Source organism: Sciurus carolinensis, chromosome 11, assembly GCF_902686445.1.
Source record: "Sciurus carolinensis chromosome 11, mSciCar1.2, whole genome shotgun sequence".
NCBI classification, from domain to species: domain Eukaryota; kingdom Metazoa; phylum Chordata; class Mammalia; order Rodentia; family Sciuridae; genus Sciurus; species Sciurus carolinensis.
The window spans coordinates 63,170,088-63,189,202 of record NC_062223.1 but is presented as its reverse complement, the minus strand read 5'-3'; the positions used below and the strand labels follow the sequence as shown (position 1 = coordinate 63,189,202).

The window sequence follows — 19,115 nt, the reverse complement described above, 5'->3', positions numbered from 1 at the left end:
GTTTATATTCTAAATAGACTATTATGAAAAGTCTTTGATATATTCCTAGTTGATAGAAGTAATACTTTGATTTATTACTATGCAGGTTATTCATAGTCAGGTTAGTTTGAATTCTGCTAACTTTCTAACTTAAGGATGTCCACTTTTTGTGTGTGTGGTACTACAGATTGAACCTATGGGTGCTTTGTTTTATTATAGAAAATATTGTCTAGAATATCTCTCCATTTGTTTTTCAGGTTACGGAACATTCGTTATGGTTTCAATACTATCCTTGTGATCCTGATCTGGCGCATTTTTATTGCAAGATCACAAATGGCAAGAAACATCTGGTACTTTGTAGTTAGTCTTTGTTACAAGTTTCTATCATACTTTCGAGCATCCAGCACTATGAGATACTGAAGACCAAGAATTTAGCTTTAGAACATCTATGCATATGGTGGTCTAAATGCACAAAATGTAAAATGTACAAAAGTCATCTCTCGTTTTGTCAAGACATTAAACCATCTTAGATTGGGGTGTGGAGTAAAATATGGTACATTTTATGTAACATTTTAATGTTTATGCTCATAAAACCTAGTGAACACACTGTGGTATGCCAGCTCAAATATAATAGCCACCAAAACCATGACCTAACATTTTGATCCCTGGAAAGAAAGGGATAGGGTGAGGGCAAGAGTAGGAAAATAGGAACCCTGACCAGTATAACTGTGCAATTTGGGGACATATTAATTAAAATATGCCTTAACATATAATTTCTTAACCTATAATTTCTACTGTTTAGTGCAATGGATAGCATTTATTTGGACAGGAATACTAGCTAAGTTGGTAGATATTTGATTCTTCAGTGTTTGATTTCTTTTTTTCATCAGTCGAAGTGGGTTTTAGTTTTGTTAAGACTACAGCCAAACTATTTTCACTTCATCCTATAAGTTATTGAATGGTATCAAACATGAAAACATGTTCTCTTTTTCTGATTAAATGTTCAGTGCATATCATTTTTCTATAAGTAAGCAGTTGCTTTATAATGAGAAAGCTGTATATTATTCTAAAAACCCACTGAATCTAAATGGGTTTGAAAATCCATATCAATGTATGCTGTGTGTATTTGAAGGACAGCAAAAAACAAATTCATTGAAACTGTGTATCAAAAAGAATAGGAGTACTTTTTTCTTGTCCACATTTCGATCAAACAAAAATCAATCCTGTGAGATTGTGTTCATACATTGAAGCAAGAGGATTTTTTGAGACTTTTTTGTAGGTGGGAGTAGAGAAGGATTCACCATACTTGGGTTCTCCTTCCTTTATACATTTTATCATAGGACTTTTAAAAGGCTTGTACTACCTTTCAAATGAGATCTGAAAGTGCATTATTATGGAACAATGTATTTGCAGCTAGTACTAACATCAAGAAAATGTCCTTGTGTGTAAGTAAACACATACTAATTTTGACCTTGAAAGCTGAATTCCTTCAAGAAAATAATACAAAATGTGTATAAAATTAAATAAAGGACTTTATTTACATACCATATGAAGTAGCAAACTGTTGAATGAGTTTGAAGATATCATTTATTTTTTCTGCATGTGGTTTTAGCTTTAGAAAGAAATGCATTATAGAAACAAGTAATAGCAAGAAAATTGATGTATATTTTAATGATACATTATAATTCCCTTTAAATTGCAATAGTAGTTTACTATTTTAACATATATTTGGTTTAACAGATGGTTCAGCATAACACTGTTCTAATTAAGCTGATCAAGTTGTACTATATTTAAATCATCAACAATGTATTGTGAATACATTTAAAGGGGGTCAGTTCACAGTAAAACGTTACATATAGCTTCTCAATTTTCTTTTTCAATCTAAATGCGATGTATAAGAAGTTTATTTTGATATTGTGGAAAACTAAATGTAAAGGAAATCACCTTCTTCCATGCAGGTGTATAATCTTAAAAAAGAAAAATGCTTCCATGTTGAAGCCAGATTTTCTGTAGTAAAACTTTTAAACATTATTTTAAAAAAAAATGTATGTAAATAGCTATATATTCTTTGGAATGATACTAAAGTCTTTGGTCCAGGACCATACCTTGTATAAGGTGTGAGAGACCATGACAGTGTGAAAACGGAATAAATAATGATGCCTTGGATTTAAGGTGGCCCACACATTGAGTACTCCATCTCTCCAAATATATTTCCATAACATATTGAAAACATGCTAACATTTGTATGAGTTTTGTACTTCTGCCAAATATACCTAGAATTAGATGAATTTTCTTTGTGTCTAACAAGAGGATCAGGTGCAACTTGGGCAGGCCTGTGAAGTGCTTAGGGAGTGTGTGTCTTCTGACCTGTTTTATTGTTCTTATAATTTAAGTTAAATACGACTGGGAGGGTGCTGAGGCCACTGTATTAATTTTGTGTGTTTGTTTGGAATTGTGTCAAAAGACAGGTAGTAGATAAATTAAGTATGTCATCCTGGGACTTCGTTAGTATAAAGAGTATATAGATTGTTAATCCCCATCAACTAGATTTTGGATTTAAGTCAGATTCAAAGATTTTAGAAATCTGTTCTCTTTGTATCATTTTGTAGACAATGTTTTTAGTTCTGTTTGTATTTTCTTAAACTCATTTAACAAGACAGTTTATAAAATAGATTTATTTCATTTAGTTCATTTGATAAAACTGTATTCAAAAACATTTTAGATGTTTCCCATTTTTCACTCTTAACTGGGATATGTGTGTTAAATTGTTATGTCATTGTGACTTTATTTAAATTGGATCTGGCAACACTATGTCCTACATCTCAGTGCAGAGAAGCATGGAAATATGTTGTTCTTTGACCTAAGGATGGCATAGAATTAAGATTCTTTGAATTTGTCTAATAAAGCTTGGAAGCGGGGGGGGGGGGGGACTCATTTCTCCCCTTTCTTTGTGTTTGTCTGCAGGAACTGATTCAGAATTTTTTTGTTTTGTAATTTTTGTTTTAATTGTAAACAGATAATCTTTTATAAGCAGTAAATAGAAGCATTATTGGGTGCCTTTGTTTGTAAACCAAAAAGTAATAAATGATTCCCTCTATTTCCATTATAGTTTTATTGTATTTTTATGTTCTGAAAATTATCTGAGATAATGTGGTGAGGATTACAGGAAGCAGTTCTTCTACCCTTGTCTTCTTTAGGTGTCCTTAGCAGTTCTTACATCCTAAGATGTAGTTGCTCACACAGCATTTTAGGGAAATCATATATGCCAAGTGAACACTTTTTGTTAAAGTATTATTTTTGTATATTAGCTAGAATGAGGTTGTTTTTCTGAAAACAGAACCAGGAGACCACCAGGGTGTCATTAGACTCCAGCTACTCTCCTTCACATTGAATGATATCCTGTTAGTTTGGGTACATTTGTAATAATTGATCTGATTCCATATAAGGAACTACTCATTAATGATTCAGATTCAACCTTTTGGGGGTAAGAAGGGGAGAGTGCATCAGACTGGGGTTCAGCTGAGTGTAAATTGGCCTTCTAAGCATGCGCTTGTAGGCCGACTCCCAGCCAAAACTTGAAACCATTCACGTTAATTTACTCTGCTTTGAGAAAAACTTTTCTTTGCAAGAGAAAGAAACGTATGCTGTGTAATTTGATACACAAATGAGTTAAAATTAACATCCTGTGATAGACTTTTGAAATATTTTCTTAATTAAATTAATATTTTTTGTCTTAACAATTTTCCAGTGATAGAATGAATTTGTCTTAGCATCTCTGCTACCCCTAAGAATCCTAAACAAATCATCTTTTTGTCAATTGAATGCAGTTGTGCAAAATTGTCAATTCCTTTGGTTTTTTTAATTAAAGAAAAACTTGAGTAATATTAAGTTTGATGTGCTCTTTTGCAAGTTGATGACTAAAAGCATTTACTTAGAAAAACTGAAAGTGGTATGAGTTTAATGTCTTTACTGTGTGCTGTAACTCAGAGGAATAAGGCTATAATTGTTTTGTGTTTAGCCAGCGATCACAGATTATCTCTAAGACTTACAATTTTATACAAAGGGTAGAGAGTTACTTAAAATTGTTTAAAATTATTAATCTATATAATTATTCCTATTTATTCTCTTCAAAATACTTAAGATATTTTTTCTACATATGTAGTTTTCATGTTAAAGCTTCATGAAGTTGAAATAGGTGTTTTCCAAAGGTGCTTTGGAGGCAGACTTATTTTCTTTTCAGTGGGAAACCTAATTCTCATTTTCTCTTGCAAAAATTTGTAGAGAAACATGAGACAAAAAGTGGTAGGTTGAACCATATAAAAATGGTAATGTGTCTTTGACCTGTGAAGATCATTTCATATCACTCAACCTAGTATTATAGCCTTTTTTTTTATTTAACACATCTGAATGGAAACCTATATATGAGTATAGTTTTATTTAAAAATTGTCATCTAAGAAGATTGTATATTTCATTGGTACTTAATTGTGTGACATTTAATGCCTAATCTGCTTTCTTTCGCAGGTTCCTGTCATTTCTCTTAACTTGGTCCCTACTTACTGAATCAAAAACTCTGGGGTAGTGCCCAGCAATCCCAGGGGAACTTAAACAGTAGATGCACAGTAAAGTTGGAAAACCACTGGTCTATAGAATCAATCCTCATGAGATACCAGCAGGTTCCAAATAGAGTTCATTCCTGGGATTTGGGGAGACAGAAAAGTATGACTTAAAACTAAAACCAACTTGATGCAAAAGATGCATACATAAAGGTCTGGACTGGCAGGAATAATTCCAAAATAAGATGGTAGTGCTATGTGATGGAAATAGAGGGGAAGTAGTTTTTAGATCCTTTAGATTCTTTCATGTTTTCTACAATGAGCCTGAGTTGTTGTTGTTGTTGTTGTTGTTTTAATTAAAGCAAAGGTTCTGTTTTAAATTAACTTACAGATGAAGGCTTGGAATCTAGAAAAATAGCCAACAAGTTAGAATGTGGCTTTTCTCCAATTATAGTTCAGGGGAACATATTCTGAATTTTTAACTTGAGGTAGAATTTTTGGCTCATGAATAGGGAATAATTTACTAAGTTGCCATAGTGCTTAAAACTGTCTGAATCTTTACGTTTTTGGTGTTTTTCTTGGTAAGCGTTTCTGTGCTTACCAGGTTCTAACTCAGCTTTTCTCTAAGGACCTTGCAGAATGGAAGACCTGTCTGCATTCTAACCACAGACCTCCAGCTAACTTAGTTTCCCCATGGTAATGCTACATTGGCATTTTCGTTTTAGATCAGTTAACTGAGTTTACAGAGAATGGGCTTCTCCAGAGGCTGCCCACCTCCTTGTGTGGACAAAGGATTTCGCAAGGTTCATAAAATGTTCTAGAGCATTGTGCCATGGGAACCTCTCACTACTGCAGTGTGGCACAGGCAGTTGAAAGTGTTGCAAGATAGAATCTTACTTGAGGAAATTTAAATAATCCAAAAAAATTTTTTTGTCTTGCACTCTAAAAACAGGAGGTTTTCTAACGTACTTTATTTGATTGAAAATACCTATTCTATTTGATTTGAAGCTCTCCTAGGGGGCAGACCCTATTTTTTAAGGTACCTGTTTCATCCTGACTGATATGGAATGAGGTTTGTCCTTTTTTTCAGTCTCAGGCTGGTTAAGCTTCTTGCTTCCATATAACACTTTGCAATTAAGAAGATTTGCCAACCAAGCATGGTGATGCACACCTGTAATCCCAGCGGCTCAGGAGGCTGAGGCAGGAGGATGGAGAGTTCAAAGCCAGCCTCAGCAGGCCCTAAGCAACTCCTGTCAGAGAGACAGAGGTGTGGCTCAGTGGTTAAGCATGCCTGGATTCAATCCCCAGTACCATAAAAAAATAAAGACTTTGCGAAGACAAATATAAAAGCCAACATCGATAATGTTTTTTTGTTTGCTTCTCACCTAGAGATGTTAATAAAACACATAATGCAGGTGCCCCAAGTTAGAAACTCCACAATTGACAAACTTTATTCTTTTACTTAATAAGCATTGATTGGCTATTAGTTTTACAAATTTAATTTGTTTCATAAGTTCAAATTGTGTTAAATGCTGTCTTCTAAATTCTTAATGGATTGTAATCAAAGTACCAAGTTTTTCTTTATGAAAACATTTAGCCAGAGAAATCCAATTATTGAAACTGAACCAGCTTGATTCCCTGGTTTACAGGTAAGCTTTATATATCTGCTTGATTCAATAGACCCCAAGTGGTTGGGAGGGTGAGCTGTGCATGTCACACCCCACAGCACAGCAGCATGGTCTACTGGAACACTGTTTGCGTATATCATCTGCCTTCCCCAAAACAGAGTGCATCTCTTGGGCCTGGGCCAGTTTCAGAGCAGGAGGTTCCCTCTGATACAAGAGAGTACTCAAGTGCATGTTAGAACTGCCTACCTTCCTCATATCCACCAAACAACCCCCTTGTGTAATTCCAGGACTGTTCTAAAGCATATCTTGTTAGTGCCCTCATACCTCTCCTGTATTGTAGAATAACTGCAGGCACACTGTATTAACTGTTAGACTGTCAGATTATAGGTCACCACAGAGCAAATGGACAGAGTCTTGAAGAAATGTTAGTACTTTGGTCCTGAAATATCCAGATGTCTTCCCTGACACTGAGTAGACATGTTGGTGCAATCTCAAAAAGACACACACAACCATCCCTCAGTAGGAGGAGCCCCTTCTATTAGAAAGGAAATCTTTTTTCTCTCTTAATGGAGAAAAATAGGTGCAAAATTCCAGTTGTAAGATATTTTCACGAAGCCTCCAGGTATATGGTAGAAACCTGGCCTCGTGAGTGCCATGCGTTACTTGTTTGCCCACCCAATCCCATTGCTACTCTGCCCCTTGTCACATGTTCCTCCATAGATCCTCTGCTCTTGCCTTCTCCCTCCCCAGCTCTCTTTCCAGCTGTATTGAGCCTTCTAGGCACATCTGCATTCATCTTCTAGTAGATTAAGCTGATTTTTCCTTCCAAGTTCTATAAAGTTACACATATGAAGGATTTACTACTTTGGAAAATAACCACACAGTCAAAGATTGCTATTGAAAGGGACTCTAAAAGAGCACTGACTATCCATTGCTAACTTGCTAACTTGTCTGTGATTTTATCTCTGGTCCTTGGATATCTACAGATTCTTTTTTTCCTTTTATTTACCAGGTAACTCAACAAATGAGTTGCTATCACAGAAAGAATATCAGTGGAGAAAAGTAGCAAGGAAAGATTTGACAAGCATTACTCTTATTTAATTCTTTTTAAGTTGGATGGTTTCTCAGATACTACATTCTTCACTGAATTCTGGGGTTCTTGAAGACTTGATTGTAAGGTGTTAAAAGTTTCAGCTGAAAATGCCATCTCTACATGGATGGCGTAGATCACATTACTACCTACAAACCACCCAGAGTTGATGCAAACAGTCTAGAGTTTATTCCATCTAACTCCAAACCGAGGTCCCATAGCTGGCATTGATTAAAATTACCAGGATAACTTGTTAAATGTAGAGGTTCTCCAGACAGGCTCTAAAGTTTTTGATAGAGAAACCCAAGGATCTAAATTCTGAAAATTCTCTTCTGGTGATTCAGATGATGAGTCAGGTTCAACTTTCCCTGCCCTAAATCAGAAGTATGCAACAGGATCATCTGGGCCCTTGCCCAAGAGTATTTTATAGCAAAAAACTGGGATGGGGACCAGATAGCTATATTTATAACAAGGCTTGTGGGAGATTTGACATACTCAGGGAGTTCAAGAACCACCCAAACCTTTTCAAGAAATGTCGCACATTGCCAGCCCTGGGGAAAATCCGATCATTTTTTCAAAATAAGACAAAAGCAGATGACAGCAATGTGCGCAATTGCAATTCTTTAGCATTTGTCAGCAAATTCCACTGCCATCTCACTACAAACATCCTGTTGTTTTTGTAAATGAATAAGCTATATGTGCATCTCTAATTCTATTCCAAGTTAACAGCAGAGCAAAAGTGTCCAGTCACTTCTAAAACAAAAAAATAACAAAACTTCCAAAAGGCCAGGGAAGCAAAACTGGGGGTGGGGGGTGGGGAAGAGTGTTAGTTTGCTCAAGACTAGGTGTGAATGGAGTGCCGATTACTGCTGTGCTCATGAGCAAGTCATTTAACCTCTCTACTTCAGTTTCCACATCTGTAAAACACCTACTTGGGAGGGTGGTTGTAAGGATTGAATAATAGCAATGAATAGAAAATGTGTGGGACATAGTTAAGTGTTCAGTAACTTCCTTCAAAATCACCAAAAACGTCCAAAATTATAAAAGGAATTATGTTAGGATTATATGAAAGGCAACCTCATTTATATTCCCACATATACACTGGGTTTCTTTTGAAAATTTTATTTTGCCACATTTTAAAATCTTTTTGGTGGAGCTATTTATTTTTTATTATAATTATTGTGCATTGTACAAATTAATGGGATTCACTGTGGTATTTCCTCTTTTTTTGTCTTTAAGGAATACAAATTATCAATATTTTGAGTGAAAAATATTTAAAATGTAGTTTTCTCCTTGTAATGTTATCACTTTAATTGAGCCTCTTGACCCACTAAGGCTTTTCTGCAACCAGCTCTTACCCTTTAGGATAGAGTGAGGAGCCTTCAAAACTTCCCCACCAATGACAATTTCCATTCACTTCACCCAAGGGCAGAGGATTCCTTAATGGTGGCCAGTTTCCATTTATCCATCCCCAGGGTTTTTTTTGGTCAGCCTGTCCTTGAGACAACATACCCTCTTCACCATGTCCAAGGATCTGTAGTCAACTGATTGTCGAGCAAACACCGATTTGTCTTGCTTTCCCTTTTGGGGTTGAGAGTTTTATAGCTTGTGACCTGGGCCCCATATGTGTTCCAAGAACTTTGCAGGAGTTTGCCTCTTATGTTTGAAAGAGATAAACCTGAAATGCAAAATTAAGTTTGTTGGGTGTTTTTTTTTTTTTTTTTTTTTTTTTTGGGTTATACAACTTGGCTCTTAAGAATATTTTACATTCCAAGGCTTATAGTCCTTAATACTAAAACATTAAAGGCACAGGACAACCAGTGCCCTATAATTAATTAGTAAAAACTTTAAACTTAAGAAACGGTTAATTGGAGTGGAGGGGAACCATCCCACCTAAATAAATATGCACTTAAAACCTACCAATTTGAAAACCCAGACACCCCCCCCACCCTGCTCCCCAGATATTCCAGTTCGAATTAGTTTTCTTTCCTCAGAACCAAAAATAATCATGAAAAGTCCTTCACTTGCAACGAGAAATTGCTGAGTGCACATGCTTGGAAGTTGCTAAATCCCAGGTTCTTCGCCCTGGGTTTGGGTCTTAGTGCTCTATGCATTCCATACAGCTTTCCTCACCCTATCTTATTTTCAAAGGAGAATGGACAAATGTTTCCTCAGTCAGTTGCCAGAGAGTTTTTTTCCAAGCTTAGTTTTTTTTCCCCCTATTGCAGCTTAAACCAATACATTCACAAAATCAATCTGGTAAAGTTTTACCTTTTTTTTTTTTTTTTTCTTTGCTAAAACTTTCCAGTAATTTCAGTGGAGTTGAGTTTCTAATTCTGATTCAGTTTCCACTTTGGAGGTGCTCACCCACCCTCTTTGTTTCCCTCCTTCCTGTGCTGAGAGTTTCTCCCTTAGCACTTGCAGGCCTTCTCCTCTCTTTTTTCACAGTGCACTTGACCACAGCAAACTGACCTTTGAGGATGACACATTTGGGTTCCCTTGCCCTCTGGCTTCCAGTTGTGTTCAGCCAATGAGAGTCACTGGTTGGAGTGAAGGGTCAGAGAAGAGAGAAAACTGGGGTAATTATTTCTCAGTTATTCTAAGTTCTGGCATGACACTGGTTGCCTTCCTCTCTACTGAATGCCAAAGCTTCTGTAGGGTGGCCCCTCTTTTGCAGCTACACATTTCTCAGTGTTCTAGTAATTGCCTCCTTCCCTTGCCCTGCAGCTCCCCCATTATTGCTGGTCCCTGTGCTTCACCATCCTTGGTTGGGTGCTCATAGAAATAGTTTCTTCCTTACAGCTCTTTCCTTTTGTGACCATGCCTGCCTGTACTTATAGTTGCTCATATACATCATGACTGTGCTACTGGTAGGGTTCAGGACCCCAGCTGTGGTGGAGTGAGGCCTGCTGACTAGTCCTGAAAATTTTTCTCACTGCTTTTTTCTCTTTTTCAAGTTTGCTACTATTTGGCTTGTCATTACTCAATGCGGGGATGCCATCATTACATGGGTATCAGTCCTAGTCTTTTATATATGTCACCAGACAGCAAATTTCAGAATCTACCAGTTAGCCCACCAACATCCAGAAGGCAAATTGTTTGCAGAAATTTTTCCCTCTTTCTACTCAGACTGAAAGTCATAATCCTTCAATACGGGGTCCTCCATTCATTCCCTAAGATAAGATCAGCTCTGAAAGAGACTGTTCAAAGCTACTCAGAATGGAAATTTTCTCATAGCTGTACTCCTCTTTCTCTCCCCCAGAATTCTTCTATGTCCCATTGTAAAAACCCCATCACCCATCTAGGTGAGTTAGGAACTTGAGAATCATTCTTGGATGATTCCTTCCCTTGTGCTAAATACATCAGTCACCAGATGCTTTCCGTTCTCTTACCACTGGGATGTTAATTTCCTTCTGTCTTTGCTGCTACCACTCTGGTCTGGAAGACCTACACTTCTAGGTAGTTTTTAACAATACCTTCCTAACTGGACTCTGTGCCCCTAATCTGGTTCCACTCCAAAGCCAACTCTCTTCAGCAGCCAGGATAAAATTTCTGAATCACAGATCTGTTTGTACACTGCCTACAGGATCAAATCTATAAAATAATTTCCAAAACTCATTATGATCACATTCTCCTTACTCCTCTTGTCTAAAGCACTCCTGTTCTACCTGAATTCCACTTTCTCTCTTGCCTTGATAATGGTGTCCCTCTACCTGCAAAGTTTGTCTACTCTCACCCATTTTTCATGTTCCATTGCTTTCAACTGCAAATATTAAAAAAAAAAAAAAGACAGGTTGTGGTTAATTTTTGTCTTCTGTAAGAAAGCTGGAAATAGGCAATTGCTAGCATTGATTTGTTATTGTTTGTGTTGTCATTGCCATTACAATTGTTACTTATAATAGTAATTATGATTTGTAAATGGTAAGATTAGTCTTCTAAACCCTTGCGCCCAAGGTTCTGATAAAACTTTATTCTGCATACTCATTCTGGTCCAAACCAGATATCACAATCACATTTCATCTGCAGTATTGCACATTAGTTCTTAGCTGATACCTGTGTTGAGAAAAATCTGAAGCTCAGCAGAAGAGAATGACAGGCATGATTATTTAGTGATATCTGTCATGAGTACATAAAACAGTAGCATGACAATATGGGGTGTGTATCTGCCATCTTTTGTCAGATTTATGCACCTGTAAATGGCCTAGTGTTAAAACAGTTCACAGCTTGTCAGAATGCAAACGGATAGTTGTAGAATAAGAAAAGCATTTATCTCCTTTAATTTGTGGGTGTGGTGAATTATGTCATTTTAGATGATAAAACAACCTTATGTTTCTAGAATTAAACTCAGCTTAGTCATGGCATATTATCTTTTGTATACACTACTAAATTCAGTTTGCTAATATTTACATGGTCTATTGGGTAAACAAACACTGATACAGTCTACTCTGAAGTAGTGTTATCCCACTTAACATATGAGTTTTGCAACTAGCCTGGAGTTTGTGAGCAGGGTGAGGCCGTTTGTAACTGCCTGGAAAGGTTTGAGCATGGACTCGTATGGAGTGGACACAGGAGAGCTAGTCCCTGAGTTCTAGGGGAGTCCTGTTGGTCCAAAGACTGATGATGTCTGTGCACACAATGCAGCTGAGCTTTGAGGGCCTGGGAAATGCAATTAATTCAGAAATGAGAGACAAGGAAGCAGAGGTTAGGCAGATGCAGGAATGGAGTAGGGGGACACAATGGTGTCTGTGATGGGTGGGAGGAACACAGATTCAGGCAGGAGAGACAGTCTGCTTCCTCATGGGGTGGAGGACTGCCATTTCTAAATGTTCTTCCTCAGATAGGCTTGCTTGGTGATTCCTTACACTCTTCCTGACCTTGGAGGATAAGGGGTTGACCAGGACACTTGCCCATTAGTATTTTCAAACCAAGATCACAGTGAATGAAAAGTTAGTTCTGAAAAGTTACTTGCATGTGAAGCTCTCCCTTGACTAACTGTGACCCTCTGCAGAGGGGTCTGGCTACTAGAGGGGAACATAGACGTACTCTTGCAGGGACAGAGCTACCCTGGATTTGCCTTTGTCTACTGCCATTTTGCAGACTTCAGCTGCTTTCAGAGTCTTAAGGCAAGTCCAACAACTTTAATGGTTTCTGCTATTCAACCTGGAAATGCTTTCTCTGATTGCTACAAGAGACACAGTTTCTGTTTCTAGAACATACCTTTTGCCACCACCTCGCCCAGGCAGGTTGCGACAGGATGTCAAGAAAGATGGCCTTTGAAATGTATGGTGCCCACACAGCCAATCTGCAACAGGCATTGCCTGCCAATGACCTAAGGAGGCCAACCTGAAGAAAGCCACAGGAGGCCTTTCAGAAGCCTCAGCAGTAATATTTCAGGGTAATTGTAGACCTTCCCTCATAGTGCTGGCACTTGCTGAATATATGGCTGAAGGTTTCACAAGACACTTGACTTTTGGAGACAAGTCAAAGGAAAAAAGGGATGATTCACATGAACTCTCAGGCTATTGCCAAGGCTTTGAACTGCTTCGCCCACACCCCATGGTAGTCATATAGTGCCTTCTCCACTCTCCACAAGTTCAGTCAAGTTCCTTCCCCCCTCATAACAGACCCACAGGCATGAAGCCCCCCACTTATAGACTCCTGGGTCTCAGAAGTCGTATTCTTCCTCAAGGTCAGGTGCCCATCTGCGCTCAGTGCCCTTCTCCCACTTGGCTGCTACAGGACATTTACCTGTCAGTTATTCCTTCTAACCTCTTGCTGTCCACTCTTCCTTCCCTGCAACCTAGGAGCTTGCTCAAGGACACTCCATTGAGAAACAGGTGCTCCTTCCACTCCTTCCTCCTCACACTGATGCCTGCTTTTCTCTCTCCTTTCAACCTCAATCTTGAAAGAGTAGCCTCCCTTTTCTATCTCAACTCCTTCCCTTGCTACCCACACTTCAGCACATTGTCATCTGGCTACTCTTCAGCAAGTCCTTATTTCATTTGACCTCTACCCTGCTTGGCACTGTTGATGGTGCCATTCCTAAGCCTCTCCTCTCCCCTGGCTTTCCCTAACACAGTCATATCCTGATTGTTTTAGTCAGCTTTTTTGCTGCTGTAATTAAAAGGACCAAACCAGCACAACTGTAGAGGAGCAGGAGATTATTTGAGAGCTCATGGTTTCAGAGGTCTTAGTCCATAGAAGGCCAGTCATTCCTTAGGGCTCGAGGTAAGGCAGGACATCATGGTGGAAGAGTGTGGCAGAGGGAAGCAGCTTGCATCATCGGGAAGCAGTTTGCCTCATCAGGAAGCAGAGAGAGAGACTCTACTCTCCAGATACAAAATATATACCCCGTAGCTATGCCCCAATTCCCACCTCCTCCAGCCACACCTACCACTGAATTAATCGGTGAATTAATCCCTGATGGGGATTAAGACTCCACATCTTATTGGGTTAAAACTCTTAATCCAATCACTTTTCCTCTGAACCTTCCTACATTGTCTCACATATGAGCTTTTGGGGGATTCTTCACATTCAAACCGTAACACTGATATATCCTCTCCTTCATTACCTTTGTCCTTGGTTGGTTCTTTACATATCAGTGTCCTACAAAGTTCTGCTCTCAGCACTTTTTCTCCTTGTGGTGCTCTCTGCTGCATCCCACCCACAAGCATGAGTTCCCCCATGATGATCTCCAGTGTTATAGCCTCAGCTTGGACACTTCCCCTGGGCTTCAGAGCCATAGTTCCACAGTTCTGCCTGTCATCCCCCAAAGATATATCACAAACACCTTCAAAGAACATCCCACCTTTCAATTCTCCCTTTTCCTATGTCTTTTGTCTTAGTCAATGGCTTCAATTCACATGGTTGCCCAAGCCAGAAACCTGGGAGTCATTCTTGCCCTCCTGTCCTCATGAAATCCTTCTCCTCTGCACCCTCCTTCTTTTCTACCGCTGTTTAGCTCCAGTCCTCAGAATCTCTCGTTCCAACAGTTTCCCTAGCAGATCTACTCCCTCTTCTCTGGCACACCTCAAATTCATTGTGTTGCTGGAATAGCCTTTTATTTTAATTTTTGTTTTGTGGGGGGTGCTGGGGTTTGAACCCAGGGGTACTCTATACCACTGAGCTCCATCCCTAGTTCATTTTATTTTTTATTGAGACTAAGTCTTGCTAAATTGCTGAGGCTGGCCTTGAACTTGCAATCCTCCTGCCTCAGTCTCCTGAGTCACTGGGATTGCTGGCATGTACCACCATGCCCAGCCCAGAACAGTCTTCCTAAAGAACACAACCTATCATATTTCTTCTCTGTTAGACACCTGCAAAGACCTTTGCCTTCAGGTAAAGTACAATCTCAACAGGTCTATAAAATCATCTTTATCTGGCTCCTTCAACCTCCCCTTTCCTCCCTCGAATTTACACTTCAGCAACACCACTTTGACGCCTCTGCACCTTCGCTCCCTCTATTCCTTCTGTTCTGAATGTCATCCTTTGTTTCCCTTTAACTTTCCCTATTTGTTGCTTATGGTTCAATTCAGATGTGCCTCCAAGATGAACTTATCAGATTTGCATGTCCCTTTTCTGTTCCTGCAACCATGACACTTTTGTCACTTCTGCATTGTAGTAATTTAGGCAGGAGTGTTCTGACTAAGCCCAGGCTGGACTAGGACCAGTGGAGTGGGTGCATCCTTTGATTCTCTTTGCATGAAGGTGTTTTTGAGGGACACAGTAAAGGTGGGATTAGAAGAATGATAAAGAGAAAGATGGGTGATAGGAGGACATTGAAGATGTATATTCTCTGCCGAGCCTCTTGAAATGTGAGTCTTGTTGAAGAGATGAATCACAGACATTGTGAAACTCTGTACTCAAGCAGCACTGCTTTGGGATCCTCAAGTGACAAAAGTCCAAAGCAAATGTGAGAAGCCATTCTCTCCTCCTCAGCATGGAACCCAGTATCACTCTGGCAACTTGAGGCCTAGAGGTTTGAGTAGAATCCTTGGAACTCAGCCTTACCATGTTTGGTTGCACAGGTTTGTCCTTACTTGGGTACCAGACAAGGAGTTGGGAATGGGACTCAAGCCCACCAAAGCAAGACAACTTGTATAGATTACTTTATGGTCAGGTGCAGTATTATTGGAATGGAATAGCCATTGCTTTTAGAAAAGGAGCTGTCATTTCTGAGCATGTGGAGGCTCTTGTGTGCAGCTATGAGAACAGAGGACAAAAGGGAAAGTCAGGGCAAATTGGAAGGCGAGGGCCAAATATGGGTTAAAATTGATGGGTTGACTCCTGATCATATGTGAAACATTCCTCATTAACTCTATGTGAAGGACACATTGCAGGAAGTTAAAAGGTTCTGAGGGAGTTACATCAATTAGTGGACCCTCATTTGTATTCACAGGTTGTTGAGGACTAAGGATTTCGGGCTTGTGTTTTCAATCTTTCCACAACTGCACCCCATGTTCTGAAGATTAGGACTATTTTTATTCACATTTTCTTCCCCAGGGCTAAGAACAGTGTCTGCACATTATCAGATAATTGGATGGATGGATGAATGGATGGATGGAAAGCCTATTATTCTCTTGATTCTTTGCCTGGAGTCCAAGAGATGTAAGGAGGCCACAGCAGTGCTGCATAGGCCAGTCCCACAGCCATTAGTCTCTCTTGAGTCTTCATGCAGGATAATAGCCCTCTGATAGTAAAAAAGTTGGCTCTCATTCAGGAAAATGCTAAGAAAAACAACCACTGGCAGATCTGACTTATACAGTGGTTCTGATGACTGTGAGCAATGGTCCTTTGTGGTTCCCTGAGGGGAAAAAGGAGTGGTTTTAGAGACATTGCCACCAAAAGCAGAGGCTCTTCCTCTCCCATGGAAGGACCTCTAAGTCATTATCTTCTTGGGTAGCCATGGTGCCAGCTCAAAGTGAGAAGTCAGCAGAGGTCACTCTGGGCTTTCCTGTAAGACGGAACCCTATCCAAGCTCTGCTCCCTTTCCTTCTTCCTTGCTATTACCTTCCCAGTCTTTCTGAATTGAGGACCTGGAGAATGGTGGGCTGGAACCCTCAGCACCTCCTCTCAGGGAACCCACCACAGTCCTTGCAGATCACATCCTGCTGAGGGAGCTGAAGGAGAATGCCTTTCTTCATTGTCTGGTGGTCACCTGGCTTGAAATCCATTTCCTCTCTTTTAAGAAACTACCATTTCCTCTTGTGTTAGTCAGCTTTCTGTCATGGAAACAAAATACCTAAGATAAGCAACTTATACAGAGGAAAGGTTGATTTTGACTCATGGTTTCAGTCCATGATCAGTTGGCTCTGTTGATTTGGGGTCTATATAAGCACAGTACATCATGATGGGAACACATGGTGGAGGGAGCTACTCACCTTATGATGACTGGGAAGCAGAGACAGAAGGAACCAGGCACGTCCCCAGTGATCTAACTTCTTTCCAGTAGGCCCCACCTCCAAAAGATTCCACCAGCTCACAGTAGCAACCAAATCTTTAACACATGGCCATTGGGGGACACTTTTTCAACCCATGGCATACCATGTCAGACACAGGCTAGAAAAGGGAAAAGACCTTTAGACATAAACCTACATTAAAGGTCCAACTCTGCCACTTGGGCACCTTAGGCAACATATTTAACCCCTCTGAGTCTCAGTTTTCTCTTATGTAAACAGAGTTGCCATGAAGATAAAATATTATCGTGCATGTAAAGTACCCTGAGCACCGCCCAACTTAAAGTGGCTGCTTAGTAAAGGCTAACTCTTTTGATTATGAACAGGCAAGTCTGCCTGAGTGAGTTCTTTGGTTCCTTACTGGAGCGAAGACCTTGAGCAGGGTCCCAGCAAAGCTTCAGACAATCCAAGTTTGCCAACTTTACTCAATAGTAAAGATGAACAACCTGGAACAAGGTTTCACTTGCTTTCACTGAAAGTGAAAGTTGTATAGGTCTTGGAAGTGAATTCAGTTTGACAAATGTTTAAGTGCCTATTTGTGTCCACACATAGTCTGGATCTTTAAAGGGAAGGATGAAGTCATTCTGGGGTCAGAAACAGGACTACTAAGAATCCAGTGGCAACCCTATGGAGTAGAGCTGGGTGCCGAGTGAGCATATCAGCTGCACAAATCTCACCTGGGAGCCCTGTAGATGCCTGCTGGGTTTCTCTGCACAAGGAAAGGAATTCAGTGGCTTATGTCACTTTCAAGAGAGCCCAGAGTCCATAGTCTGCTCATGACCTTCTTTTCAAATTGGCTTGTTTATTTTTCCACTTAACAACTCACATTTTCCTATCTATACTTAATTTTCTCAATAGGACTTTTACTGCCATTTCAGGTGGGACATTGCTTCATTGCACAGGACTGTCTTGCTCACTCCTGGAAATTTGGCTTCCTTGGCCTCCACTCAGTAAAGGCTTACAGCACCCATCCCCTCACCATTCAGTTCTGAAAGCCTTCACCCTATCCCAAGTGTGCTGGGCACTCTTCGGATTTGCTTATTCCTCTTCCTGGAGCATCCCCCTCCCTTCTTGAACAAGTCAAGCTGCTCCTCATGAAAACCCAGCTCAAATGTCCCATGACAGATGCCACAGGAAACTCCTCTAGTTTCTCCTGCAGGCCTCCCAAGGACGCCCTCAGCTGCTACTCCTCCCTCTGTCCCAGCAGGGATCACCTCTATTGGATGGACTGTTTGGGGGGTCAATGTCCATAATACACTTGTGAAAGACAAAATTACAACAAATTTATGAATAAGCCTGCATGGCTTTTATTCATGCTTCATGAATTGGGGTCGCCTCCATTGTATAAAATAGAACAAGAACTCCCACTATACAATGGAAGACCAGTGGGGTTTTGTAAGGTAGGGACAAGGAAACAGAACTAAAGAAAAACAAAGTTGATTGTTAATGTCAGGCACTTCAAGTTACTTTTTAGGAAGGGTTAAAGCAGAATGAACTTCTTTATGCTGACTCAGACTGAAATCTCCTGCTTTTGGGAAAATACAATCTGTTTTGGGAACCTACCTATGTAAAATTTCAGTTTAATTATTGGGCATTTAGCACGAATTTTGGTGGTTTGGTCTGGTCTGTTGAGGACAGGGTAGAAGTTCAGTTCGAAAGCACTGCACTTCCTAAAGAGCTAGACCATGTCATTTGTAATTTTTTGTATTCCTCATAGTGCCTAGCAGCAAACTTGAGATACAAAGATACTTAACCCAGGGGTCCTCAGGGACCCAGCATATTCTCCTCTGTGTGGCAGGGCTGTGCTTCAGGGGACCTCACAGGACCCACAGCGTGGCTCTCGGTGCCACCTGGCGGCAGACTCAGTTCACAGGTTTTGATGCAATGGAAAGAGTCGCTGGGCCCCAGGCCAAGCTGCCAGAACAGCTGGTCTAATGAGGCCCAGCTACAGGGTGGCATGCCAGGTTATTATGGCAGCTGCCGTGATTATTAGTACTGTGATTATTAAACCACTGTTTTTGCAGCTATTTACAGTTTAAAGAGCTTTTATTTCACTCAAACCATACTGTAACCTTGTGAAGTCATCAGAGCAGTAATTATTCTTCTTATTTTACAGATGGGTAAACAGAGATGAATAATATCAGTAGCAACATCACCTACTACTAATACAAAAAAATGACAACATCATCTTACCCCCTCTTCCACCTCCCTTATCCTAATTATTTTGTGTTTAATATGTGCTAGGCAGCAGCCTAAGGGATTTACAAATATCACCCAATTGGATTTTTCCTGTTCTGGAGTTGGGTTCAGGCAGGCCCTAAAGCCATGTGCCTGTACATTTTAAAGCAGTACTGTCCAATAGAAATATAATGTAAACCACATATGTAGTTGAAAATTTTCACGTAGCCA

At 39.8% G+C, this 19,115-nt stretch overlaps 1 protein-coding gene across 3 annotated transcripts in view; it reads left to right on the top strand.

Moving 5' to 3' along the window:
• The window catches only part of Far1 (fatty acyl-CoA reductase 1), a 56,185-nt gene extending 54,659 nt beyond the window's left edge, over nucleotides 1–1,526 (top strand). For all 3 annotated transcript variants that reach the window (XM_047516745.1, XM_047516744.1, XM_047516743.1), the window contains exon 12: nucleotides 237–1,526. In XM_047516745.1, the coding sequence (XP_047372701.1) occupies nucleotides 237–399 (163 nt within the window). In that variant the 3' untranslated portion in view covers nucleotides 400–1,526. The remainder of the gene's footprint in view (nucleotides 1–236) is intronic.
• The last annotated feature ends 17,589 nt before the right edge of the window (nucleotides 1,527–19,115 follow it).